Source organism: Electrophorus electricus, chromosome 6, assembly GCF_041902795.1.
Source record: "Electrophorus electricus isolate QZ-2024a chromosome 6, ASM4190279v1, whole genome shotgun sequence".
Lineage (NCBI taxonomy): Eukaryota > Metazoa > Chordata > Actinopteri > Gymnotiformes > Gymnotidae > Electrophorus > Electrophorus electricus.
In genome coordinates, this window is record NC_137502.1 from 32,284,556 (window position 1) to 32,312,485 (window position 27,930).

At 47.8% G+C, this 27,930-nt stretch overlaps 1 protein-coding gene and 3 long non-coding RNA genes across 5 annotated transcripts in view; all 4 read left to right on the forward strand.

Annotated features, from left to right (window-relative positions):
* Positions 1–974, forward strand: part of LOC145658628 (uncharacterized) — a 4,044-nt gene extending 3,070 nt beyond the window's left edge. The window contains exon 3 of the long non-coding RNA XR_014124286.1: positions 1–974. This exon is cut by the window's left edge and continues 186 nt beyond it. This is a non-coding gene — a long non-coding RNA (uncharacterized LOC145658628).
* Positions 975–1,060: 86 nt separating this feature from the next.
* LOC145658533 (uncharacterized) lies at positions 1,061–5,394 on the forward strand. 2 transcript variants are annotated; one of them, XR_014124108.1, is made up of 3 exons: positions 1,061–2,003; positions 2,251–2,483; positions 3,729–5,394. It is a non-coding gene; the product is annotated as an uncharacterized LOC145658533 (long non-coding RNA). The 2 variants fall into 2 exon arrangements; XR_014124107.1 differs by having other exon boundaries at positions 2,313–2,483.
* Positions 5,395–10,342: 4,948 nt separating this feature from the next.
* metrnla (meteorin like, glial cell differentiation regulator a) lies at positions 10,343–17,098 on the forward strand. The gene is made up of 4 exons (XM_035525677.2): positions 10,343–10,696; positions 12,974–13,371; positions 15,997–16,056; positions 16,179–17,098. The coding sequence occupies exons 1-4, from the start codon at positions 10,599–10,601 to the stop codon at positions 16,490–16,492; spliced, it is 870 nt and encodes a 289-aa protein (XP_035381570.1). The 5' UTR covers positions 10,343–10,598; the 3' UTR covers positions 16,493–17,098.
* A 1,957-nt stretch (positions 17,099–19,055) lies between these two features.
* On the forward strand, positions 19,056–26,897 carry LOC145658451 (uncharacterized). Its single transcript, XR_014124020.1, has 3 exons — positions 19,056–19,423; positions 26,541–26,694; positions 26,827–26,897. It is a non-coding gene; the product is annotated as an uncharacterized LOC145658451 (long non-coding RNA).
* Positions 26,898–27,930: the final 1,033 nt, after the last annotated feature.

A 27,930-nucleotide genomic window follows, 5' to 3' on the forward strand; every position in this document is an offset into this window, starting at 1 on the left:
CACATGATGGCTGCGTCTCCTGGAGAAATCGCCCTCCGTCAGCACCGTGGGGTGCGGACAGGATATTGGTGAGAGAGTGGGTGGGTGGAGCAAGTGAGCAGGTGGGTGGGGACAGAGCACCTTGGTCATGGCATAGCAGACTCAGGGAGTCCGGTGTTGCCCCCGACCCCGCTCCGTGAGCCAAGCGCAGGGTGGGAAGGATAGCGCACACGGAGCTTCTGCGCGTCCTGGCGCTCTGGGGCAGAGATCGAGGAGACGGATGGGCGTGAGTCCAACAGCCTCCTTGGTCTGACTGTGCTGCCTTTGTCTCACAGAGCCAGTGTTTGTTTGAGAGTCTCACGGCCAACGTTTTCACAGAGAGTCAGGCTGGGTGATGGATGAAGGGAAGCTGCAAGGCCACGTTTGATGGATGACGGTTTTGCTACTGCTAACTGCAGCTCCACTTACGCGTTTTTAACGGGGTTTTCCCTCCTTCTTGCCGTCCATCTCTGTCTGCAATGGACATCCGTGGCTTGAGCCTGCTCCCTCCGTGTGAGTGCTGAATGGAGCAGGAGGTGACTATCATGGAGGGCACCACTCCACTACTGTCAGTCCACCATCTTGCAGGGTTTAGGAACCTAAAACAGCTTACTCATGCTTTAAGGAGCTCCTGCTTAGACATGCTTTAAGGAGCTCCTGCTTAGTCATGCTTTTAGGTGCTTCTGCTGCTTTTTTTGGCTGCTTGTTTGATCAGGGCAGGAGCTGAGGTGTACGTCAGCTGTATAGCGTAGTAAACAACTAACTACTATCACTGCCAACTATATCAGGTTTGAAGCGGTCCTTTAATGCAAACCACAAGTCTACTGACAAAAGCCTCTTGTGTGTGTGTGTGTGTGTGTGTGTGTGTGTGTGTGTGTGTGTGTGTGTGTGCACGCACGCATGCATGCTATAGCCAATTATAAAATTCCAGTTTTACACATGGCCACAACCCTACACAGCCAGTCTTTGTGTTAGGTGGGGCCAAGGGATAGGGAGGGTGGGGCCAAGGGATAGGGAGGGTGGGGCCAAGGGATAGGGAGGGTGGGGCCAAGGCCCCACTGCCCTGTGTTTGCAAATGGTCTGTGACTGTATTGCTTCCTTTCAAACCCTCACAGCTTGGTACACACCTCTGCACCGCTCACGAGTTGCAGAGTAAACAGCATGTTCAACGCCCTGCAGCCTGCTGCACCCGGTCTCCCGGGGGCCATCAAAGTGGGCGTGTCAGGGTGTGTAAGAGAGAATGAAGGGCAGTGGCCCAGTGTGAGCGCCAGGGACAGGAAGACAGGACAGGAAGTCTAGGGACATACCGAAGACAGTCCAAAAGCACAAAAACAAAGACTTTACACCACGGCAGAGAAAGAGGAAGTAGAACTACGGCTATGTTTCTTTATATAATAGCTCTTCAACATACATAGTACTTCATTATTAAAAGATTTTTAAATGCTATAACATCTATATGTGGCAGATACATAGTTGTATATAAAAATATGATTAAAGGCCTAATCATGTAAACAATAATATACTTTTTATTAAACCAACCATATGTAAACTCCATGTTTGATTTAGACTTGGGTCATGGATCATGAGGTGGCCATTTATGGAGAGAACGCAAGACAGAGAAGTGAGTGATGTTTGGTTAGATGTGGAAGCAGGGGAGGTCAGTGTCTGGGGTCAGCAGCAGGTAGAGAGGACGGGCGGGTCACCAGCCTGGCCTGCACGGGAAGCCAAACAAGCTCCCGCCCCCTCCCAGAGCTCCGGTCTACACTGGCGTCCTGCAGAGAGAAGGCCGTCCCTGGTCCTTAACCCTTCATCCTGACGTTCTGGCCATGCAGAGCTGTGTTGAAGGACCTTCAACGGGAAGGAGGGAGAGACATGGTTTTACCGGGACAACAAAAGGCTTTGAGCCATCGCTGCAAACAGACTGACGGTCCTGTTAAAAGCTCCGGGTGCTTGGCAGAATCCTACTGCACAGTTACACCACTGCAGTGAGTATGACCTCTGCTGTCCTCCCTGGATGTGAGGGACACCTTTAAGGCCAAGTGCTTCAAGACTGTGTGTGTGTGTGTGTGTTTGTGTCTGTGTCTGTCTCTGTCTCTGTCTCTCTCTCGCTGTGTGTGTCTCTCTCTCCCTCTCTCTCTCGCTGTGTGTGTGTGTCTCTCTCTCTCTCTCTCTCTCTCTCTCCCTCTATGTGGGTGTGTGGGTGTGTGTGTGTACAACTGCGCTCCTGTTCAGACACAGCAGGATTATCAGCAGGTGTGACCCCTGACATCCTCGCTCTGTCTCTGTCGACACAGCCTGGAGAGGTTCTCCACCCAGACCACATCTCTCACCCCCACCCCGGAGAGGACCTATTCATCCCCCATCTCCCTGTCTTGCTCCAGCCTCCCATCGGTACGAGACGTCAGCGGCACACCCCGAGTGACGAAGAGGAGTGCGACAGCAAACACCAGGCTGCTGGTGAGCTGGTAAGAGCACACATACACATATATGCATACAAACACACACACATACGCACACACATACATATACAGACACACACACGCACGCACGCACACACATGTGCATGCCCAAAGGCACACACATACATATACAGACACCCACATCCACACACACACACACACGCACGCACACACATGTGCATGCCCAAAGGCACACACATACATATACAGACACACACACACACATACACAGACACCCACACACACACACACTCACACTCTAATTTCACTTTCACACCAAACAAGGCAAGCAGCGTCCAGATGTTTCCTCTGCGGAAATAAGCTGGGAGGACTCTCTCTCTCTCTCTCTCTCTCTCTCTCTCTCTCTCTCTCTCTCTCTCTCTCTCTCTTCTCTCTCTCTCTGCTGGTGCTGCAGCAGGGACCATCCACGCGTCCAGGCCACATGTCTGACCTCACTCCATCACACTGGCCACGCTGCTCTGTGAGGTCAGTGACCCTGAGTCACTGCCTCCTTATGTGCCAGGGTCCATGGGAGAGGGCAGGAGCACGCCACCCACACACCCGGCGGGCCTGGGGCTCACCGATAAGAGCCAACACGCAAAAAAATAAACAGGCAGGGCTGAGAGTGGACCCGCCCATGCCGAGGGCCAGCCCTGCCCCCTAAGGCCTGTTTAAGGATACCCAGTGAAAGTTGTGTGCATGAGCTCAGGGCTCTAATACGAGAGTTTACAGTGTGACTGTGCAGAAAGGTAGAGAAAATTAGTGTGTGTGTGTGTGTGTGTGTGTGTGTGTGTGTGTGTGTGTGTGTGTGAGAGAGTGTGTGAATGTGAGATCATATGCTTGATTCACCTGGGGCCAAAAGCTGCTTAGTGCATGTGACAGTTTGTACTGAATGAGGCATACATGTACACACACACACACACACACACACATTTTTATTGCCCGCCAGCTACTCTCCTTGTTACCCGGATAGCAAAACAAATTTCTGATTAAACGGATAATCTTGATGCAACCAAGAGACCCCTCTCCATGAATGTGTTTATCACCCCTACCCTCTCTCTCTCTGTCTCTGTCTCTGTCTCTCTCTCTCTCTCTCTCTCTCTCTCTTTCCATGTTATAGCAGTTCACCTGTGCTGAATCCTGTCTGGTCTTGTAATGTGTCTGTGGTGATTAATCTTGTTAAACAGGTGGCGGCGGCAGACAAAACCTCATGTCGATCTGCTAAACCCCGTACGGTCTCTTCACCTGCAGGCACTGTGTGCATTGTGTCTCTTTTCAACACTGCACATGGGATGAACAAAGGGACCGAGTGGCTCCCTGGAGGAGGGAGTGCCCTTTCTTTGTGTTCCACGCAATGGCGTGTTCTGAAGCATCAGCGGAATTCGATGGATCCACGTCGCCCCGCGGCACGCTAGCCCAGATGCTACTCACCTGCCGACAGACGACCTGGGAGTAGGCCCGGGCGTGAGGCTGTGCACTCTGAGCTTGTCAGTCCTGCGCGTACACATGCACTACTCAGAGTGTGACGCCGAGTGCCTGCAGATGTGTGCGCACGTTGGTGCGTGAGCCTGTCACTGTCAGGACGTTTGGAGCGCGTCTGGGCCGTTGGATGTCTTTGAAGAACTGCCCGAGCTACATGTATTTTCCTTGTCAGTATGATGCCATTTACCCACTAGGTCACATCTCATTACACGTTCATTAGCTGCTTTATTCTACTGATTATCAAAATTAATTATTGTATTTCATTATTTAATTATTGTACAGAATGCTGTTTCTAGTTCATTTTTAATGCACCAGCAGCAGTAAGAGCTCGGCCAGGCCTGCACACGGATGCTACTCAGTGCTGTTATTTTTGTTATTATTATTATTACTTATTTAGTATCAGAAATATGATCCCCACGCCTTGTGCCAAGAAAATGTTGCCATGTTATTCAACGTGAGCAGAACTCTCCGGAATGTTCTCTGGAATGTTCTTCATAACGGCTTTGCTGACAGACCTTCCATTATTCTCACTTCAGTGTGTGGCAATTCCTTCAAATATGCTCTGTGTGCATCCTGCATCTCACATAGCAGGTTCTGCTCTTAAAATGTGGACCAGTGGTTTTGCAACACACACACACACACACACGTCGACCATATTGCTTCACGTGGTCATGGGACCAAATGAACGTTGTTTTGAACAGCGTTGTCTTTCTTACAAATCAGCACCGACATTGGGTGTCACTGCAGTTAGTGAGATTAAAACTGGCCTGCCCAACCCTGCCCCTTGGACCCACCCAGTGGCAGCTGGCACCTGATTTGGCCAACTGAGTCCTTTAGGAACAGGTTGGGCTGCCTGGATGAGCATTTTGAAATCAAAAGGCAAAGTGCAGGTGCCAGCAGATGAGCCGATCCCTTGCATGACCAGAAGACTGCACGGTACGCGCGGCGCAGATGTGGAGTGTCGGCTGTTCTCCGAGTACAATTCCAGATGACCCAGAGGAGAACAGTGCCTAAATTTATACCATCTCATTTTTAGTCTTGAGGAAGAGCAGTTCAAAAATGTGAATGTTGAATATTCATACTGAAAGTCCAAAGCAGAAGTGAATCTTGAGACTTATTGTGGAGGCGTGCACTGACTCATACCAGCCACTTTCATGGTTACGCTGCCAGCCGAGTCACATGCTCACCCTGGTCCATCACCACGGGCTCTGCACGTCCCAGAGGACAGCACGGCCATGGAATTCTTACCTGGAAAAGAACGACAGCTTTGCTCTGCGACCCGCGGCGCAGGGATAGGCGTGCCATCACCCGCGCTGCCTGGCCAGCTGAACGTTGCGAGTGCAGCGGCGCCCGTTTAACGGTGTTTGGATAAAACTCGAGCCGGCGCGCTGGAGGGCACTGCGTAATTGTGCCTCAGCACCGCTGATTTGGCAAATGAGAAATTCTGATTATTCATCGAGGTGGGTGTGGTGGTAGTGGGGCAATCCTAATATATGTGTTAAAAAAAGAAAGAACATGAAACGGGGGGCGGAGGGGGGGGTTAGGAACAGCCCCATTTTACGAACCCAAATGTTTCTAAACGACGCCTTATTTCTTCAAAAAAGCTCGAAAGCTCGCTGCCTTGTGAGTAGGGCTTTCAGTGCACTATAGGATCAGCTGTTTAGACCTCTCATGTGCATCGTCTCCAGAAGCGGGCCGTCAGAGATCCATTCGCATGCTCATAAGGTTTTGATGACTCCTTCAAGTTAGTTGACCTTCGACAAACCTAACATTTTTCAACGCGTTCGGAGAAGGAACCAAAGCATGGGGGCCCCGCTTCTGGCTCTGCTCGAAAGCGGTTGTTTCCTGCTGCTCCGAAAAGATTCGGACGCGTAAACACACCGAGCCAATCTGGGCCAAGACAGTGAATGGCACGGTGTCGAGTGTCTCGGTGGGTTTCATATCTGACAGCTACACGATGCGTGCAAAGCGAGATACAAATGAGTGCGTGTTGGTGCTAGCACTGCATGCTTGGTTTGGAGTATGCGTGGCCCTTCTATGTACTTGAGCTGTTTGTTTGTTATTTGCTTGTTTATAAGAAACCTAATCAGTGAGGATGAACGGCAGGTCTTGGACTTGCCCTGGGTTACCGCTGACTACTGTTAGGCGTGAGTGTCGTCTGTTTTTGATATTAACTGTGAAGAATAAAAACCATCCAGTTCCCTTAATGTGTGGGCTTGGTTTATGGCACAAACTCGCTTCAGCAGTGGTACCCCTGTCGTCGTGCAGAGAGGAACTAGGTAGAGGTACTGTATCACTAAATAGACTGTTCTTCTCTTTTGTACTTCTGCCTTTGAGCTGCGATAGGTGCCCACTGAGAGCCACTGAAACAGAGATGAAGATGCCCCACTGCAGACTGCGTTAATACACTGCCTGTTAGATGTTTTAAGATGCGTGCCATTAGAAAAGATATCACAGAGATGTCTGTCAATCCGAGTCAGCGATGTTAATTGTCTTATGTTCCACCCACTGACGTAGGTTTTCCTGAACAGATGTTCTAACAGCTGGGCAATACAGCAGACCACCTCACTTTGGTTTGTGGTGTCTCTGACTTTTTTGTGCATGTCTTCTAGTACTTGTCAGGGAAAATGGAAAAATAAATTTTAGGAATACTTTAGCTGTGAAATCACAAGCATAAATTCAATCATTTTATTTACATAAACTTTTAAGGAGTAAAATCAGAGTGACTGTGTAAATATAGCCAGTTTGGGAGCTATGAGTCGTAAAGAAAACACACTGAGATATTTAACTTATTTCATGCATCTAACTTGGATTCACAAGTTGATTTGAAAATAAACACATTCACAGTCTCAAACGTACCACAGACACTTCATTGCTGTAACCAATTTTCCATCGGGGTAGTTTCAGGGTAGTTTCAAGGTGCTTTCACTGATTGCACTTTTTCCACCACTGTTAGTGGCACCACAGCAATGCACTGAGGTCTGTGCTGGTTTGGAAAGAACAGCCTCTTTTAATAGTCATGAGTCAGACTTGGATTACTATCACCACACCCTGCTCTTACTGGTGCACAGTGTCATGTGGTTTTAACACAGGCTGAAAGCATATATCACGTAAAGCTGTGTGAAATGTACGTGCGTGTGTGTGTCTTCCTTCCACAGTCCCTCAGAAATAGACGGCTGATTCACGTCTTTTTGGCATTCAAAAGAGACGACTCGTGGGCTACGTGTAAACTTTACCTCTCTCCTTAATCTCACTAAATCGCTCTCGAGCCGCTGCTGCCGTCGGCCAATAATCTTGCACCTGTCGGTGAGACCCCCGTGGCCCCGCCTCCCTCCTGCTGAACCGGAGCCACAGATGGAGTGGGTTTACAGGGATGAGGTAGAGTGCAGTGTGGCACAACGGTGAGGGCTGAAACGCACGGCGCGAAAACATTAAAGGTCCGAGTGATGATCCTACACACGCACGCACCAAGACACACCCCTACTCCCTAGAGTGACACTCACACTCATCATTTCATTACACATGCCCAGAAACACGTGCCGTTTACTTAGCGGACCACTGAGAGTTGTGCGTGGGAGCTGAGAGGACTCTGGGTACTGGTTGGACACTGGGCAGTGGAGGGACACTGCTTTCCCCAGACACGCCCCCTCTGAGCTACACTGCAGCTTCAGCGTATCCCTGCAAGAGTTAACAGGCAAAGGTGCTGACATCAACTAAAGAGATGGTTGTGCTGGAATGCACGGCAGCTCCTGGAAACTTCTGTGGGGTTTCTCTGTGTGTGTGTGTGTGTGTGTGTGTGTGTGTGTGTGTGTGTGTGTGTGTGTGTGTGTGTGTGTGTGTGTGTGTGTGTGTGTGTGTGTGTGTGTGTGTTTGTGCGTGCATATATGTGTTCTTTTATACAGTCAAACCAGCTCTCCGCAAAACAGGCCTGACATATGAACAAAATTTCCGGCTCATAGCATATGTTGTGTAAACATGTCAAAGGGTTTCTTATTACCAAACAGTGGACGTGTGCCAGCCGTGTGACAAGCGCGACATTGTGCGCTTCATAGATTATGCGTGAGCATACGCCAGCCGTGTACTGCAGATGCCTGACAGATTGCCGTTTGCATAGATTACAGTTGTTAGGACAATGTAAACTACAATGATGACACACCGCTGTAAGTGCAGGGAATGTGGGGTTTATTCCCTAAAATCCACCTGGTCCACACACCTCTTTCCTGCTAGTGTTGATTCATGTGTATCTCGGAAAGTCAGAAAAACAAGATGGACTTCTCTTTCTCAGAAATCTGCGGCGTGATTCAGAGGCTACTGATGACACAATGCATGGCCCTATACGTCGTCTTGATTGTCTCTCCCCTGCACTTTTGTGAAGACACACACACACACCTTTCCATTTGTAGACTATTTCACAGTTGCCTGTGGCCCCAGGGCTGGAAGTGACTCACCCTTCTTTGTAACAGATTAGCAGCATGTAGGAGTCACTCTTAAAAATCCTTATCTGAACTATAAGATGCTCAGTTCAATAAGTAAACAAAGTAACACAGAACCAAAGCAAAAACAAAAACCCACCATGATTTAATAATGCATGCAGCAGGGAGGAACACAGCTGTGAACCGAACCGTGCCGGGCGGGATCACTTGGCATAAAGCCAGCCTTCCAAAACGTACGGACCTGAGTCTGTGAACGCCATGGCGATTAGAGGCTACCCAACAATGCAGAGGTCTCACAAGAAATAAAACAAGTATAAAGGAAACGGGCCGGAATGTGTGCAGTGGGTTTAATCAAGTGACCCTATGTGACCGCAAAGCAATGTAATACACTGTGGCTAATCTGTGACGCTTGGTGACATTGAAATCGGCTGCTTCCCTGCGCAAGTAGCAAAACTCAAAGAAAACACACAGAAATCCGACTCTTTCGTCTATGATCCCATGTAGCATGGCCCATGGAGCTATCATCTGCTCTGTTTTTTCAGTCCATATCTGCTTTCTGAGAAGAGCTGGGCCGATTAAAACACACACACACACACCACCAGCGGCAACCAGCTGCTGCTGCTGATGAATTACAGGCGGACTTTACATCACATTCCGAATCCGTGAAAAATAATTGTTTGGAAGCTTTTTTTTTCTGAAAGCATTTTTGTGAAGTAGACATTAACATCTGCTTTCAATCACCGCAGACGTAGAGACTAAAAGATTAACTTTATTTCCATTTTAGAGTGGTTTGTTCTGGTTGATGTCCCTCAAACAGGTATAAACAGCACACACACAGAGAAACTGAGAGAGAGAGATTGTGTGTGTGTGAGTGTGTGTGTGTGTGTGTGTGTGTGTGTGTGTGTGTGTGTGTGTGTGTGTGTGTGTGTGAGAGTGTGTGTGTGTCTGTGTGTGTGAGTGTGTGTGTGTGTGTGTGTGAGTGTGTGTGTGTCTGTGTGTGTGTGTGTGTATCTGTGTGTGTGTGTGTGTGTGTGTGTGTGTGTGTGTGTTTGTGTGTAATACAGATGCCACTGACCCCCACCCCCCGGACTTGTCGTAACATGTCTAGCCCGTGTCACTCAGAGCAGGCCAACTGTGAGGCAATATCAAAACAAATACCTCTGCAGTCATCTCTCCATAACACCCAAACACACACATGCGCGTGCATACTAACTCGCAGCGTCATGTTTTATGAAACTGCTTCGGAGTAACTGTTTTAGGCACCTCAGGTTTCTCCTGTCTAACGGGTTTCTTCGGGTTACACTTAAGAGTTAACAAGGGGAAGGAGAAAAAAAAACAACCAAAAGCTTTTTTTTTTTTTTTACTAGTTCACTACAGAGAGGCAGTGGGCAAAACGCAGTAATGCCTGACTTTCTGGACCCTTCTGCACTGCCCTTTGTTAATACTGAAGGAAAAACGCCTCCATCAGTGGACTGCAGACCTTAGGAGAAGGACGCGGTCGCCTCTACAGCAGACTATAACGCTATTCTGTGCACGTACTTGCCATTGCTTGCGTTGAACGTGCGAAACTGTTGAGCAGTAGATACTATAATAAGTTATGACCTTATGGTTAGTAGTGTGACAGTTTCAGTATGTCTTAGCAACACCTTGCAAGTCTCTTGTACAAACGCCAGGAGAGGTGCATAATTTACAGGACGTCAGAACCCCCACAAGGTGCACTCTTTGTACAACTCTGTAGCACTCTTTGTACAACTTAAAATAAACTCCACTCTGAGAAGCATAATGAAATCTAATTAATCGTGCTCGGCCTGATACGGTGGTGACTACACGTTTCATCGCAGTCTCTATTAAAGGCGAACTACGACGATAACTCGTCAAACTAGGCATAGGCAATGGGTTTCTTGCTGTTTTCTGCCCCCGCTCCTCTCTTTATGGCCAGTGCGCATTGCGCAAGCGTGCTCGGTTAGGCAGCAGTGCGGGGGGGGGATCCGAGCGGCGTTACGCGCTGAGCTCTGGAAGGGCGCAAACAGCGCCGCGGTAGTGCGCAACTCGGGACATGGAGTGAGAGCACACATCGGACTCGGTGTAGTGGACCGACACAGACGAAAACACCATGTAGCTGGAGCCTCGACGCTGGGTTCCTTTACTCTGTCTGAAATCAGAAGCCGAAACCATTGCACTGGACAGAAACGGCGGTGAGACAAACATGCTCTCACCGTTCTTGGCGTACTTTTTATCCGGTCTTGTTTTGTGTCGGATCGCTCACTCCCAGTACTCCAGCGACCAGTGCAGCTGGAAGGGCAGGTAAGCGTTTCCTTTCTTTTCTCTGGATAATTGTACACTAGCGTTTAAGGCCGGTTAGTCCAATAACCTACTGAAGTTAGCCTGTCTCAAGACGCGGCTATGCTGAAGCCTACGTCTCTGAAAGTACTTTTTAAAAATGATTTTCGCGTAAAAAAAACAACACAAAAAAACCCCGCATAACTGCTACTTTAATTAGAATGACGATTTTTGTTGTTGTTCTTGTTATTATTATTGTTGTTATTGTTACTACTACTATTATTATTATTATCAATAATAAGCTCGTATGAAAATTGTACATTTCCATATTCTCATTTCAAAGTGTAGGGTAAACAGTTTCTGGTTTCTGCTGTCACTCTCTCGACATCCTGCCTTCGACGACTCTAATTTTGCAATCGATAAAAACGGATGCAGTTTGTTGTCCAACTTGACGTCTAATTTCGCCCAAGTCCAAGTGAAGTCTCACTCGAGGTCTTCTGCTGGTTACGGTTCATAGTGTGGGGGAAACGCACTAACACTCAGTTATCCCAATCTATTGATGTCTTTCCCCTACTAATAGGTTGCACATTGAGTATGTGCTGTATAATATGTTAATTTTGTTTCATGCTTAAGATTTTGTCCATGAATGGATCGTTCTTTGTCAGAAATAGAAAATATCACGTCATGTGAGCAAGCAAAGTCAGAACCGTTTAACAGTTGTGTAGGATCTGTAGGCATGCGTGGTTTGTGTCTAATTAAGAGACCGTGGTGTGGTCCAGAACAGGTCTCAGTAACAGGCCTGGAGGGGTTGGATGTGGCATGTATTTAACGATTATTGGATTTATTTTACATCAGTGACTATTACAGACATTAACCAATAAGCCTGTTCCTTCGTTGAAAGCTAAATTAATAAGTGACTTTAGTTTAAGGACAAGATGGCTGGTTTTGTCACTCCTGCCCACTGGTAGTGGTGTTCATCTTTCCCATGGCAAGTTTCACAACCCACATTTGTTTGAGTTTTTTCTTCCTTGATCTCTAATAGTCAGCACCATTAAAAAGAATCATACCAGCTAACCCAAATAACTGAACTCTCCATATTAGAAGCCCGGGGTGGGAGTGAGTGCGTGCCATAGTTTTGGGCTGAGGCCGTATTCTGGTGGCGATTAGTCAGGCCTGAAACCAGTCTCTCTCTACAGCACGCATCTCTGATGTGTCTCCCTTTAATTAGAGAGCAGCACCTCCAGCTCTCGGACTGCCGCCCGTCTTCGTCTGCGGGGACGCCCGTCTCCCTCAGCCCCAGCCGCCGCGCGATGGTCTGGGGTGGGGGGCGTCCAGGCCACGGTCCCGCGGAGCACGCCGATGTGGTGATGGAAGCAAGGCCAGCCCAGACGGGCAGCTTCCAGGCCCTTTGAGGAGCTGAAACCGAGGGGAGGGCTCGGTGCCTGACCCGCATTTGCACTTGCATGGCGCGGCCCTGGCTACTGTTGCAGCGCTCGCCCGGGCGCCGGGGCTCGTGCGTCCTCGGGATTCATTGACTTCGGTTTCAAAAATGCAGCCCAAGGCAGTGCGCCAGGTGTGGATCGTGCCAATGCACTGGAAGGAACGGGCATGACAAAATGAAGTGTGTGTGTGTGATTTGGTGTGTGCACCCGTGTGTGTGTGTGTGTGTGTGTGTGTGTGTGTGTGTGTGCGTGTACGTGCTGACAGATCTGTTTAGTGGCCATTGTGCCTCACCGGTCCTGTAGCGGCTCATGCACACATTGCACGGGAGGGTACACAGATGTGAACTGCGTTCTTTCAGAGCAGAGGCAATTCCTCGGGCTCCGGGTTCAACCTGAAGATGGGCCAGCCACAAAACACTCTCTCTGATTGGTGAAAAGTTTAGAGGCATCCTTTGTTGCTGAATTTCTCAGAAAATGGCAGAAAAGTGAAACTCAGGTATTTTCACCATAATTTGGTGAGCTCCATTTGTGTGAATAGCGGCTGACCCCCCCCCCCCCCCCAAAAAAAAAAACCTCGTTTAAATATCTGAGACGGATCGCTTCCTTTTGAAAATTACTTAAATGGCTTGCGATGAATTTTCGCAGTAGGTTAACTAAGTAGTGTTCTGTTTCCCTAAAATGGCTCCACTGAGTTTGGTTTTGCAGCTCTGTACAAAAATGCCAAGAATAAAAACACTGCTCGCTTATTTTTTTTACTCTTTTGCGCTAAAAGATTTTGAAATCAAATCCTCGCTCTGGTTGATTCCTCTTTTGAGCATTTACGCTTTACGTTTCCATACCCATTCCTTTTCTCCCACAGTGGTCTGTCCCACGAAGGCCACACCCAGGACGTGGAGCAGGTGTACCTACGCTGCTCTCAGGGCTCTCTGGAGTGGCTGTACCCGACGGGGGCCGTCATCGTCAACCTGCGGCCCAACACGGCCCCGGCCTCGACCGCCGCCGCGGCCCACCTGGGGGTGTGCATTAAGCCGTCGCGGGAGTCCAGCGGCACGCGCATCTACCTGGACCGGCTGGGTGAACTGCGGCTGCTGCTGCACGAGCGGCAGCAAGCCGAGGGACACGTGCAATGCTTCGGCATCCAGGAGGGGGCGCTCTTCATCGAGGCCGTGCCCCAGACAGACATCAGCCGCAAGATCACGGCCTTCCAGTACGAACTGGTCCGCTACAGGCCTGGAGCCGACCCCCATTCACTGGCTGGTACGAGGCAGAGCTGTTTCCTTTTTTTGGGGGGGGTACCTCTTTTCCGGAGCATTCTATATGAGTTCATATTCCCTTCATTCACTTGGGGCTTTGTTCAGTGCACCAATGCTGTGGTTTAGTTGTATTCACTTGCAAAGTGACAGTTGTGTGTGTTTTATTTTGAGCGAATGGAAAGTTTATATTGTCTCACTCAGTAACCGATACGTCCATGCTACGTGGGGAGATTGAGTGTTAGGTGGTGGGGGGTGCTAGGAACTGCAGGGTTTCAACTCAATATGACCCACGTTCACTGTTAGCTGGTGAAACGGTGTGCAGTTTGTTTTCCTAATGGTTCCTCCATGGGTCAGAATCTGGTGCCGACCGCTTGGGTCAGGGTCCTGCGGCAACCACGTGGGAGGCCCCTCGGCAGTCCACGGGGCGGTGGCGCCCCACTGATCAGACCATGGTGCCTCTCCAAAAGGAGCCTTTCTTATTTTCACACCATACCTGCTCCCTGCAACCCGGGGTCACGGCGACTGTGTTACGCAGAGGTCTGGGTGGCACGGAGCACAGAGGATCCTCTACAGTTCAGGGGCATTTGGACGCTGGGCACCTTGTGGTGGGGGTCTGGGGGCGTGGAAGGCTCTGCAGAGGTTAAGACTGAGTTTGGCCTCCAGGACTCAGAGTGCCGACCCACCAAAAACGTGGACTGTGAATGACGTTTTAATTAGCCGGGTTTAGAACTAGAATTTGATAGCCTTCCTCTTCAAAAGCGCATTCCATCCTTCACCTACACCCGCAGCAGTTAATCCCAGCTGCTTGTTGGAATTTCGGTTGAGCTCCAGTAAAAAGCAGTGTGACTGGCACTCCTGTCCATGGATTCAGCTCGAGTCCAGAATTTCGGCTGGAATCCAGGTGTGGAAAGAGATCCACGTTCCCTGCTGTGACTGCAGTGCTCTCTTTCGTCACCTTGCAAGCGCCAACCTGCTGTTCTGGAACCTCTCTGAACTCCATCACCAGGGAATGTGCCCACACCAGATGGAAGAAGACACTTCATCTTCATTCCTTCTTCCTACTCTCTCTCTCGCTCTCTCTCTTCCTCTCCTCTAATGTGGTGGGGATGCAAACTGGGGCTTCTGTGGCTTTTCCTCTGTCCGGACGGAATGCTGCCGGCTCCAGATGTGGCCGCGTGTGAAGTGGTCCGGCCGGCTGGCGGCTCTGCTGACTCAGGCGGAGGGATGCCAGCCCATTCCGGCATGCGAGACACCCTGGGGTTGCACGGGACGCAGCTAATCCTGCTCTCCGGGCCCTCGTTCCGACCGATCAGAACGACAGCCTCCCCGGATCAAAGCCGGGAGGTCGCCGACCCTGAAAACCTCGGCCAGCGGCAGCTGTTGCTGAGCACACGCCTGGATGACCCCTGACCCCGTCTGCAGTATGTCTTGCCTTGCAACATGGCTTGCAACAGCAGCTGATCTTTGACCTGCTCTCTACTCCCGCCTCCGTCCGGCACAGATGCTCCTCGCCCAAAATAACCCTAAAAAGTCCCGCCTGCTAAGGGTCACACTCTCGGCGCTGTAAGGGCACGGAGCTGGTCTGAGCCGCAACCTCTGTTCTCATTCTGCTAAAACAGAAGACACTGTTCACATCAGAGTGCAGAAAAGAGGGTAAAACAGCTAAATTTCTCTCCCTCTCCCCCTCGCTTTTTCCCTTCCAACTTCTGAACTCTGTCTCTGAACATGCAGTGCCACAATATGGTCCCCCGCCTCCTGGTGTTGCTTACGTTTGACCACCTGTGCAAACACCCTGCTCAAGTTTTTACAGGATCTGAGTACTCAGGCCACAGGCAGATGGCTGCTGTAGTTCCTGACAGTGTGTCCCTTTGCCCCGCCCCTGGCCACGCCCTCTGCCCCACCCTCCGTCCCAACTGTGCGCTGCAGGAGAGCCCATGAACGCCTGACTGTGCATCGCAGATCTCTGCCTACACAGCACAGTGGGGTTAGCTGGGTGTTATGTGAAACTGACAGACAAGCCAGCCAAACAGGCTTCTGATTTGGTGTTGGCATCACCCCCAGTGTGGCAGCAGATCTGGCGCTGGTTTGGCCGTTGGCCATCATTCAAATGAACAGATCAACCAATCGGGACTGACACTGGCTCAGGATTCAGTGGAGTGTTGCCTTGTTTTCTTCTCGAACCACCTGGTTCCTATTTGCCGTGAAGTGAGCGTGGTGTATCTGTGTGTGTATAAAGGTGCCTAAGTGTATGCCTGAAGGGGTGTGGGTCCGTATGTGTGTGTGTGTGTGTGTGTGGGAGGGGGGTCTGTGCTTGCAACAAATAGCCCGATGTAACTGCTGATTTACCAATATGTTGAGTAATGAAACACTGCAGACAGGAGTGGCAGTCCAGTAAGTGTGATCTCATCCACAAATTAAAAAAACAAGCTGTACGAAAGCCAGCTCTCCCCGCACACAGCACAATGCACGTGGAACTCTACCCAGACCCTCACTGGGGGAGTAACCTGATCTGGATTCTTTATCAAGAGAAGGGTTACTGTGCTGTGTTTGTCACGGAATTGTGTTTCTGATCCTGATCCTTATCTCCTCTCTCTCTCTCTCCCTCTCCCTCTCCCTCCCTCTCTCTCAGCCCCATGCCAGCCTTGCACAGATGTGGAGCTGCTTTTAGCTGTCTGCACTAATGACTTTGGTGAGCAACCCTCCCTACTACCATCTAATGTGATTATTTTATGCACAGCTGCTCTGTGTGACTTTAATGTGCCTGTGCATAGGTATGTATTGTTTTCTGACTGACTGACATTTTCTCTGTAGTCGCGCGTGGCAGTATTCTTGGGGTGGAGCAGGGGGAGGAGCAGACGTCGGTTGCCGTGACGCTGAGCCACCTGTACAGGCAGAAGAGCCAGGTATTCGTGTTTGGCGGCGTGCGGGCCAGGCGGTGGGCGGGCCACATCAACCTGCCTCGCGAGTGCGGCGTGCGGCCAGGCCAGGGCGATTTCCTCTTCACGGGCACTGTGCGCTTTGGGGAGGCGTGGCTCACCTGCGGCCCCCGCTACAGGGACTTCCTGAGAGTGTACCAGGAGGCCAGGAGCCAGGGGACCAACCCCTGCCACATCGACACAGACTGAGCACGAGGCAGAGAGCACCCGCACTGCTTCACCTGAAGGAACTGGACCCAGGGCTGGATGTTTCCCCTCTCTCTCTCCGGGTTCTACACCATCAGACTTAAATGAGACCCCCTTTTACGTTCTCCCTCTGACGTGTTTGGCGGCAGCTTCTCGAGCCCGTAATGCTGATGTGCACACAGAGGGCTGAAGCTGGCGTCTGCTCGCCAAGCAACTTCCCTCGTGTCTCGTGACGTCCTAAATCTGATACTCTTGGATTCTAATGCCTTACATTTGAACGGTCGATGTAGCATATGTGCGCGTTTAAACGTGCAAAAATGTGAAAGAACATTCTACAATGGAAGACTCAAAATGCTTTTGTAAAAAGCTTGTTTGTACAGTTTTTGCAGTTGTTTCTTATGACAGAAATGTATTATAGAAAAAAAAGCCTGCTTTTATTTGAATTTTATTTTTTAAGGAAATTTTGAAGTGCAGTTCCTGCCTGTACTGTCTCCAGGCTGTTGAACTGCAAGTATGTTGTATGTTGTTGTTGTTGTTTTTGTTTTTTGTTTTTTTGTTTTTTTTGGTTTTTTTTTACTTCTTCAGAGATTAAAACATTTTTTTGTCCTCTGTGGAATCAATCCATGTGTTCTATCCTGTAAATGGACACCTTAATGGCGTGTCATGTTTTTAAATAACCCGTGTGCCGTTATACACATTTCCAGAGATGTATTGCCATCACCAACATACTGTGCATGTTTGAGGTCTAGCTTTATGTTAATAGAACCGGGCCCTTCCGTCTTGTTTCCTTTCTGTCGTGCAGTGTGTGTAGTTACAGGAGCCAGATTCTTTCAATTTTCACTTCATGGCCCTCACAGATGAAAGCTGCCCAGTTAAAATCCAGTTGAAATATTTGTAACGCCTAATGTATCGTTATATCTGCACCCCACGTTGATATGAACCTCTCGGAGCCTGAAAGCACCAGGCTTGCTGTCTGGCAGACACCGCTGGGCTGAGCTTCACTTCATGTCGTGTTTGGTCATTTTCAAACCAACATCCAACTTGCGTATCACAGTAAATCTGTTCAATGAGACCAAATGCAAGGTTAGAATGGAACAGTCCAGAGACATCTACATTATTTATTACTCTGCTGAGGGGTTTTTTTATTGATCAGTGTAGTTGGGTCATTACTGTCTGAATGTGGAAAGTCTTCGCTGGCTCCGAGACACGGAGACGTGCAGCAGAGAGTCACGGATGAAGAAGGAGGCAGGCGCCCATAGCTGTCCCTGCACCCTTGGCCGTGGAGGGTAAGTCATTTTCAGGACACGTGGAGGTTCTGCCCTGCTGCTTCAGCCTCATGTGTTTAGGGATATGAACTACAATGAGAAGAAAAGAACACAATCACTATTTTAACCCCTGCCTTACTGAGACTGTTTTCCGTCTCATCGATTGCTTCCATAGGAAGAAACTTGCCCGTCTTGTACAGTTTGTCGCTGGGTTCAATCACAGCCCTATTTATCAGTCATTTCAGCCCTCAGAAACTAAAAGGGCAAAGAAGTTGCCTCCCATAACAGCCAGGGGGGTCACAACCCAAGTTCAACTTCTAAACCGTTTTATAGCTGTAATACATCTCTCCTCTCAATACTCTCAATGAAATGTGTTCATTGATTTGTCCAAGATCAATGAGGTGCCCCTGGCATTTTTTTCCCCTAGCCTTGATTGGGTACCCTCCTTTTCTATTTCTGATTGGATACTCTTCTTTGGCTATTTCCAATTGGGTACTCTTTGGCTATTTCTGATTGGGTACTCTTCTTTGGCTATTTCTGATTGGGTACTCTTCTTTGTCTAGTTTCCCAGACTGTATGTAAAATCCCAGAAAGACTTTATGATTTAATAAGGTCCAGGACGTCATATATATGAATGATATATGAATTACTACTTCATGAATTTATGGATGTTATAGGCTATCAATTTTCAGCCCGTCTGTATATAATAGTATATTATAGGTAACAAAGTTCAGTAAGATAAAAAACGGTTGAGATTGTGATTTAACTGTTTAACATTTAAGTACCATATGTGTATGCGTGCTATATTGTTGTTTTTCTATGTGTTTTGCTTGTAAATGTAGGCATACAATATATTTCCATTCTAAGGGAGATTCGTTTTAGGTGAGGAGAGACAGCGCAGACGTTCCTGATCATGGGCCTGGTTGTTGTTTTTTTTGTTTTTTTTTTCTGATGAAGCCGCATTCTCGGAGAAATGCCGTCATTATTTAATCAAGCCCGCAGCGCAGTCGCTCTCAAGCTCCGCCCTCCCCCCCTGCCTGCGGTGCGCGGGCGTCGCCGGGGCCGGGCCGTATGAAACGCATTAGGGCTGTTTGGGGAACGGTGCGAGAGAGTCGCCACTCACGGGCGCATTCCTCTCGGCGGGGTTGCCGTGGTGCCCGCGGACGCGCTCGCGCACTCGAGGTCAGAGAGAAAGGGCTCTTTGTGTGCGCGCGGGCCCGGTCTGAGCGCAGGGCAGCGCGAGACAGCACGCCGTCAGCCTCTGCAGCACGCGTACGTTCAGCACGACGTGGAAAGAGGCTATATGGAAGGTTTATGAATGTATGGATATTTGTGGTCTGCCGTTAGAAGAAGTAACAGTAGCCTTTTATTTCGGGTAATAAAAGCACCCTTCTTCAGGTGGTCTCTGCCAAAGCAGTTGCCTCAAAATTTGTAAGTCAAGGCTGAATGCAGGGTTAAGCTTTTCACCTTCTCTCCCCTTTCTGTTCGGTCGGAAATGCGCCCATAATGTCGCTCAGTGAGTCGCCACAAACAGACAATCGCTTTTGCAGACTGACCTGGGAGCCTGTTCGGAAGGCTGGATGCCAGCCGAAAGCCGGCAGCTCGGGAATTGCTCGCTGGGAAATGCAAACAGAGTTCCTATGGCAACGGTGCAGCGCAGCAAAACTCTGTGAGTGCCGGGGGCTGGGAGCTTGGGGGTGGCGGGGGTGCATGAGTGTGTGGCTGTCCGTTTACACTGGCTCTGATCTGTCTGAATGCACACTCTGTCTGCCTCGACCTCAAACCAAAATATTTTTTAGATACACAGTAATGCTGATTTGGACAGCAGAGTCCAGAGGTAGATGGGTTATTAATAATATATGATGCATATTTGAAGTTTTGGAGGATTTTTGTTTTTTTGTTGCTTTAGACGATTCACAAAGTTGAAATCAGAACTTTCCTGCGAAACTCACAGTCCAGACGCTTGTAAATAGTGAAAAATCGCTGACATCGACTCCTGCTCTAACATTACCGTGTTGGGGAAGTACCGCATGCCTGAGCTGCAAAGTCAAGCGTCAGATCAGTTATTCAGCTACTGGAAGGTTAAGACCAGGCCGGTTTGGAGGCTACGCTCTACCAGGCGCTTCGGGATGAGCTGCCCTCATGAATGCCTGTGTGAACCTGGCCCGGGGCAGGTCAGATGGAGGATGCGGCGAGAGCAGACTGTGCAGACTTTCCTGGACCCTGGTACTATAATCACAACGAGCGATTTGGCAGGAGTCGACGTCCACGTGCACATCAGACCGAAGGATTTATGAAAGCAGTTCAAAGTAGTGGGAAACTGCTCAGTGTGGAAGTCCTTGGGATGGGCCGGATAAACACAAGTGGTTGGGATATTTGCAGGAGCAGCAAATCGCACAGTCACTCTGGCAGGAAGAGGGGAGGGGATAGAGAGAGAGAGAGAGAGAGAGAGAGAGAGAGAGCGCGAGAGAGAGAGAGAGAGAGACTATGGCGAGTGATCAGAGAGAAGTGAAGATAGGGAGGGAAGGCCATGGGCCTGCAACATTTCTCCAACAAGGGAAATAGAAGAATGCAAGGAATGTGTTGACTTCACACACACACACTCACACACACACACACACACACTCACACACACACACACACACACACACACACACACTCACACACACACACACTCACACACACACACTCACACCCCTGCAGTCCCTTGACTGGAGTGAATCAATAGAGCTCTGTGGAGTCTGCACGTGTCTTAGCTTCCAGTGCGCGCTCTCCGGACGACGCCCACCAGCCGCTGTGCGAAGAAAAAACCCCACAAGCCCCGCCCACAGCTGCTTGCCGCAGCTCTTGCTGAGACTCGAGAGGTCCCGCTGGAGTCTCCCATTACTGAGGTACAGGGTTCAGCCGCTGCATGTGATCGCCTCTGAATTCAGGAAGAGAGAAAGGAGGACCTGATGGATGTCACGAATGAGGTCAACAAAATAAATCTGCTGAATTGGTACAAATCAATCATTACAAGTACACTATTACAGGAAGAAAGAAAAAATGCTTCTGGAGAACGCATTAATATCTTTAATCTCGTGAAAATGACAATGTGCTAAAAATAAGGTTTTGAAATAGAGGCCTTGGATTAAAATGACAAAGTTGGATGATAAAATGCTCTGTAATGACCGAGGTGGTGAAATTCAAGAGGGCTCATCATAAATCATTTGAGACTTTACCACCATAACTTTATGGGGGGGGAAATATATAAATAAAAGAGCCTTTGCTGTTTTCTTCATAAACTATATATAGTGATAGAGTGACGGGAGGAAAATGACCCATTAGGCTAATGATTACAAGATGGACATGAAATAGCAATTGGATCTGAAAGACCAAAATCCCTGCAGTCCAAAATGAATGTAAATTGATTCACAAGGCCAGCCTCAAATCAGAGAGATATTCGGAGCGCGCCGCCACGGCTGTAGCAGGAAAAACGAGGCACAAGAAGGAGGGGTCAAATAACCTTATGACCCCAGGGGGGATCCAGAAATGTTAGAGCACACTTAATCTCCCCCCACCCCACTCCCCGTCCAGCTTCTTTGAGAGGCCAGCGTGAAAGTTGAAAGGCCGTGGAAGATTGGCTCGGTACGATGTTGGATGCCTATACGCAGGTGAAGGACACCGCTGTCAGAACATCAGGGATCAAAAGGATGTGCCGTCGCATGGTGTGGCAAATCCAACTCAATTCAAATACGATTTGGGAATCGTTGTCTTCTGGCGTACTCTAACACCCACACCGTGTCTTATCAGCAATTGAGTTGGTCATACCAAGAGGTTTGATGCTATTACGAATATGCCTCAAAGTCTTAGGGCCAGCCCACAAATTTAATCGCACACTAGATCCAAGTCTGGCTCTTGGCATCGGTGTGAACCCAGCTCACAGTTGCGCTGAATGACGCTGTTTCTCATCTGCTTTGAATTTCAGATGAGTAATAACAATAGAACTAGATTTTTTTTTTTTTTTGGTAGGAATTGTGTACACTTCCAAGGTAGTCAAAGCAAACTTTCCACACCTAAGTGAACTCAGCACACAATATGACAGATTTCAGCTCAGTTATATCTCAGTTAAATCTCAGGTCGATTAAATTGGTAAGGTAAATGCACCACCCAGGTCTACTTTGGCTACTTAATTCAACCCATGATAACGAACAGGCAGAAATTCTCATATCTCAACAGTAAGTTGAGGACCTTCTGTCCTGGAAATGGACTGCATGTTTTTGACTTGGTGACATTTAGGCTACTCATGGAATTAATATTACTAGGTGAGGGATCCTTAAAAATGTGAGTGATGACGTACCTGCATTTTTTCAAGTTTTTTCAAGCTGTTCCTTTAAACTTTGCACCCTCTGACCTCTTCAGTTACTATACAGTTTACAACATGTTTTTCTAGCCAAGATTTTGGAAGCTACTCTTTGCTCTTATTTGCGTTTGTCTGTTTTAGACTAACATGCATGAAGTATTTCGGTTGGGTTTCCAGAAGCGTCACAGTACAGAATCAATGATGACTAGAGCGGTCAAAGACCACTCGTCTCGGACTGCAGATGTGTTCCTCATTTGGTTCTGCTCAACTTAAGCACGACATCCACCATATTTCACTGAGCAGGCTTGAGAAGGTTTAAATTGAGAAGCCCTTGGTTTTGATCATACGGTTGCTGGCAGTGTGTTAAACTACAGATCATTCAGAGTATAAAAAAATGCAAAATGGTGTCCCTCAAGGGTCTGCTTTATGCCCCTTATTGTTCTCCTACATACAGCTCCATGGACATTTAATTCACAAAGTTGACTTTTTACACCGATGATAAATACTATTTAATTAGCTTGTTCGGGTACAAATACGGAATATGTGAATAGCCGACGTGAGAGCTGATCTGACCACAGCCACTTTTCTAGCTACATGTATCATGATCAGTGGTTTTCTTTGTATCTTCTGATCATATATTGCACACTGCACAACTGTGAAGCTGAGTTCTTGCTGTAAGCACTGAAACCAGCGGCATCCCAGTGAATTTGGAGACCGTCTTCTGTCTCATTCGTGTGACTTAACAGTTAGTCCTCAGCATGTTCGAGAGGATCAAATTAAACACAAACCAAGTTCAAAAGGCAAAGACGATGATGAAAACATTTCCACTCCAGTGACTGTATTTCTCTGTCGATCTCATTTTTTGCTTCTGGGCTGAGTATCAATATCATAAAACCTTGGCCCCATAATTCTCACGAGAAAGACCCTGTGATTATGTCTGTAAATTACAAAGGTGACCGCTCCACCGCTACCTGGTTCCTCTCTGTGACGTACCTTCGCATCCCAGCTACTGATTTATTTTTGAGTGATTCGTCACACACATCAATAAATACCAAACCATCACCAGGTTATAAATTAACAAATGACATCAATACAAGGAAGTGGTGCCAGCCATAGTCCACGGCAGACTTTTTTGTTCATACTGACAGTTAAAACCTGATAAGATATCAGATTAAAACCTTCACTCAAATCCTTTGTCTTTTCTGTTTAAATATGAGAACAAGTGAGTCAGTGTGTCTGTCAGTCTTAACAGGGAAAAAGCCCACCAAGGCCACAGCCTTGGCCCTTTTAACAAATCGGTCGTTAGGCTGGTTTTGTTCTCTCTTCTATTTCTGTTTTCACTGAGTGTTTCAGATGGCTGTCAGCTCGCACGACTACATTAAGCCTCATCAGGAAGGTGTACAAGCTCTGCAAACACACACACACACACACACAGAGTGGGGAGCTTGTGTGGTCGGGGTAGTCTTAAGACCAAACAGTCATAGCCAATGACCTTCTTAGCACCCCAAAACCTCCTTAGGTTTTGGCCTGAGAAGAGGGATGTTGAACAAACATGCAGCCAATGGCTCCTCTGTTTACCCCCCCCCCCCCCCCCCCCACACACACACACAAAACCTGGCACTGCCATTTAACCAGCCCCATGGCAACAGCGGACTATGTCACTGGGGCGACTACTTTCTCATGATGTCATGAATTCATTATCCTCTCATGATCCAGGGCAGGGTGAAGCCAACATCCAAATCTTTGTCCTTGAATGAGCATGTGGTGTCTCATGGGGTTGTAGGCCCTGCAGTGAGATACAGTACTGCTGCTACTCAATATCTAGCAAGTCTCTTTACGAACCAAGTTACCTACAAAACTGTATGTTGAGCATACACCATGTGTACTGCCTGATTCAGTTAAGTTTCCTTATTTTTTGGTCAAGTAGAAATAATCTCAGAACGTTAGGAAATGTACTTTTCATAAGATGGATAGTACCAAAAAACTCAATTAAGCTAAGAGTGTAAGGACTCTCTGTATTGATTTGTTGGTTTACAATCACAAATGCTTTACTATTACAGTTTTATTGTACCTTATTTGGTTTTTAAGTAACCTTGGCAAACAGTTGCCTGAGACAAGGCCATGTCTGAGGTGCCATTTTCAGGATTGTCTGGAATTCTTTTGTGTCTTCACGCTTTCACATCGAGACATTCATTAGGCCTAGTGAGTGTAAAGAAAAAAGAAGACATACTTTAAGCAGAATTATCCTTCCTAGTGTGGTTTATTACAGGAGTGCATCTCTTTGGAAAATGTGTGAAATGTATAGGTAATAAAGCCTGTGGACAAACCCGCCATTAATTCAGACACGGACAGTTCCCCAGGATCTTAAAGACCAGGCCGCAGAATCCGACATGCGTCTCCAACTCCGGCGATCCTCGCCGCATCTCCGTGGCGACCGCAGCCCTGCTTTGACCCCTGCCCTCTGAGCCGTTGTGGTCTGCAACTGAGTGAAGAAGATCAGAATTAAGACGTAACGAACCCAGTCATTGAGGGCGGGGCCAGACTGGGGGCGCCCCCGGTGACAGCCTTTGTGAGCCGACAATGATGGTTGAGTCACAGCAGGAAAGAGCTGGGGGTCAGACACTATGAGATTGCCCTGATGATGGATGGCTTTCTTCGCATCACAATGGGCAAGGAGATTGATAGGTAGGAGACGGGGCAGAGTTTTGCCCCTCTCTGGAACGGATGTGAGCTGTTTGTCCTGAGACCAAGTAAGAGTGACTGATGCAGGGATTGGACGATTACAGGGTAGGGTTGGGGTGAAACCATTAGAATGGAAGGGTTTTATTTGATCACTCTTTGATGCATTGTGATTTGATTACAGAAGAAAGAATACGTTCTCTCTGTTCATAAGCTGTAGCTGAAATTCCCTGCACACAATCACTCCATCTTAAGCAGCACTTGTCAGTTCCTTTCCTGCTGTTCACTGTGTTAAACATAAGGTTGCGTTCACACGGTGGGGTTGGACTCTGCTCAAAATGCCATTTTATATATATATATATATATATATATATATATATATATATATATATATATATATATATATATATATATATATTTTTTTTTTTTTTTTTTTTTTTTTTTTCCACAAGGTTTTGCGTTGTCAGAATATTTATTTCTGTCCAGAGTTGTATTAATTTTTCCCCAAGATCTTGTATCGATGATGGGAGTTTTGGACCACTGTGCAAAGTCTTCTCTAGCACATCCCAAAGATTCTCATTGGGGTTCAGGTCTGGACTCTGTGGTGGCCAATCCATGTCTCATGCTCCCTGAACCACTCTTTCACAAGTTGAGCCCGATGAATCCTGGCATTGTCATCTTGGAATATGCCCGTGCCATCAGGGAAGAAAAAATCAATTGATGGAATAACCTGGTCGTTCAGTATATTCAGGTAGTCAGCTGACCTCATTCTTTGGGCACATAATGTTGCTGAACCTAGTCCTGACCAACTGCAGCAACCCCAGATCACAGCACTGCCCCCACAGGCTTGTACGGTAGGCACTAGGCATGATGGGTGCATCACTTCAGCCGCCTCTCTTCTTACCCTGATGCGCCCATCACTCTGGAACAGGGTAAATCTGGACTCATCAGACCACATGACCTTCTTCCATTCTCCAGAGTCCAATATTTATGCTCCCTAGTAAATTGAAGCCATTTTTGATGGTTAGCCTCACTGACAAGTGGTTTTCTTAAGGCTACACAGCTGTTTAGTCCCAATCCCTTGAGTTCCCTTTGCATTGTACGTGTGGAAATGCTCTTACTTTCACTATTAAACATATCCCTGAGTTCTACTGTTGTTTTTCTATGATTTGATTTCACCACACGTTTAAGTCATCACCGATCAAGATCATTCAAAAAACTTTTCCGACCACATTCCTTCCTCAAAGATGATGTTTTCCCAATGTCCTTCCACTTTTTAATAATGCGTTGGATAGTTCTTAACCTGATTTTAGTAGTTTCAGCAATCTCCTTAGATGTTTTCTCTGCTTGATGCATGCCAATAATTTGACAGTAATTATCCAATGGGAGGCTCTTACCTATTTGCTTAGTTAAATCCAGGTGGTGACCTTTTTTTTTGGCCAGGTAGTGTGTTTGTGTGCGTGTGTGTGTGTGTGCGCGTGTGTGTGTGTGTGTGTGTGTGTGTGTGTGTGTGTGTGTGTGTGTGTGTGTATATATCCATTCCATCTACACACACATTTCTTCCACTGTGCATCCATGCAGATTAAGCTGAAAAAACAACAACTGCACTTTGGTGGAAAAGCTCTACACGTGACGGTGCGTAGTGTGTAATGCAAGGGTGAGTGATGTGTTATAATAGGCCCGAGACTCGCAGTGTCCTCGTCACTCAACATCCTGGCCTTTTCCTGTGCTACTAACTAGACAATAATGTTGCTGTCTCATACAGGAAGCCAACGTTTCGCCAAGTCACCGCTTTGCCGAGCATGCCTACAAATCACCACTGTTGGAAACGAGGACCATCAGCCAATCAGAGCACGGGATCGCTGGCCTTTGTGTGCAATCAGGTCACCCTGTTCATCTCATCCATGCTGAAATAAAAGGTCTCCATGCCATGTACACCAGCACGCAACCAGTAGTCACAACCTTGAAGAAGGGCAGACATATTTAAAGGACACAAGAAACACAAGGGAATAATGTGTCAAATATTAGCATATCTGTTTGTTTTTCTGCAGAAGATGGACCAGGGCTTTGAGCGCTTGAGCCACAGCACCAACTTATGCTGGAGTTTCATTTCTTTCGCCCTTCTGTAATAAATAAATAGATAATAAAAAAAATTAAAAACTTTCAGCGTACAATAAACAAAGTGTCAGTCACTAGTTTATAGATGGTGTTCATTTGAACTTCTCGTCTCACACTCGTACCATTTGCTGATGTTTCTGCTGTGGTAGAACTCATCTAATAATCAGAAGGTTGCCCGTTCAAACCCCACCACTAGGTTGCCTCTGTTGGGCCCTGAGCAAGGCCCTTAACCCTCAGTTGCTCAAACTGTATTCATTCATAACTTTAAGTCGCTTTGGATAAAAGTATCAGCTAAATGATGTATACGCAACACTGCCACCTACCAGGCGGTAGGTGAATTATATTATTGACTCTGTTTCCTCTCGTTTTGAAACCAGCCCTGCTGCGTTATTGATGGCGTCCGTGTAACGCAGACCGTCCCTGTGATGGACACTGCCAGGTCATTATCATTACAGGAGTTATGTGAAGCGCGGTGTGTGATGAGGAGTGCAAATGTGAACAACAGCTGAGCCCTCAGCTGTGGGAAGAATGGCTGAGCTCGGGGAAAGTACGGCTTAAGACACAGTAAACACACAGACACTCAGGCACACACACGCATACATGCGCACTTTAGCAGTGTATACATAGAACTCGGGGACAGTGATAGTGCCCTCTTGTTCTTCAAGGGTCGAAGTAAACACTACCCCCTGACACCGGAGCCATGCCCGCTGACCTTTGAGATGTCGGCAGCTAACGGAAGGCAAACATGCAGGTGTGTAATTATAGCAGTGTCAGGGGGACCTCGCAGGCAGCACAATGACTAGCACTTTCTTGGGTTATGGGGAAGAGCTACGCAGCACAAATGGGTTTTAACGCTGACTGAAGAAATATCTCAGGAATGAGAATTTCACAGGCCAGAGTTCCACCAACCAACCAAAACACACTGCTGGACTGAGTAGGCCTAATCAAATTACTACAGTGTAACCATTAAAAGCATAAAATGTTGGAAAATTCATATAGGTTTATTTTTAGTGGATAGTTGTTCCTTCACAAAAATG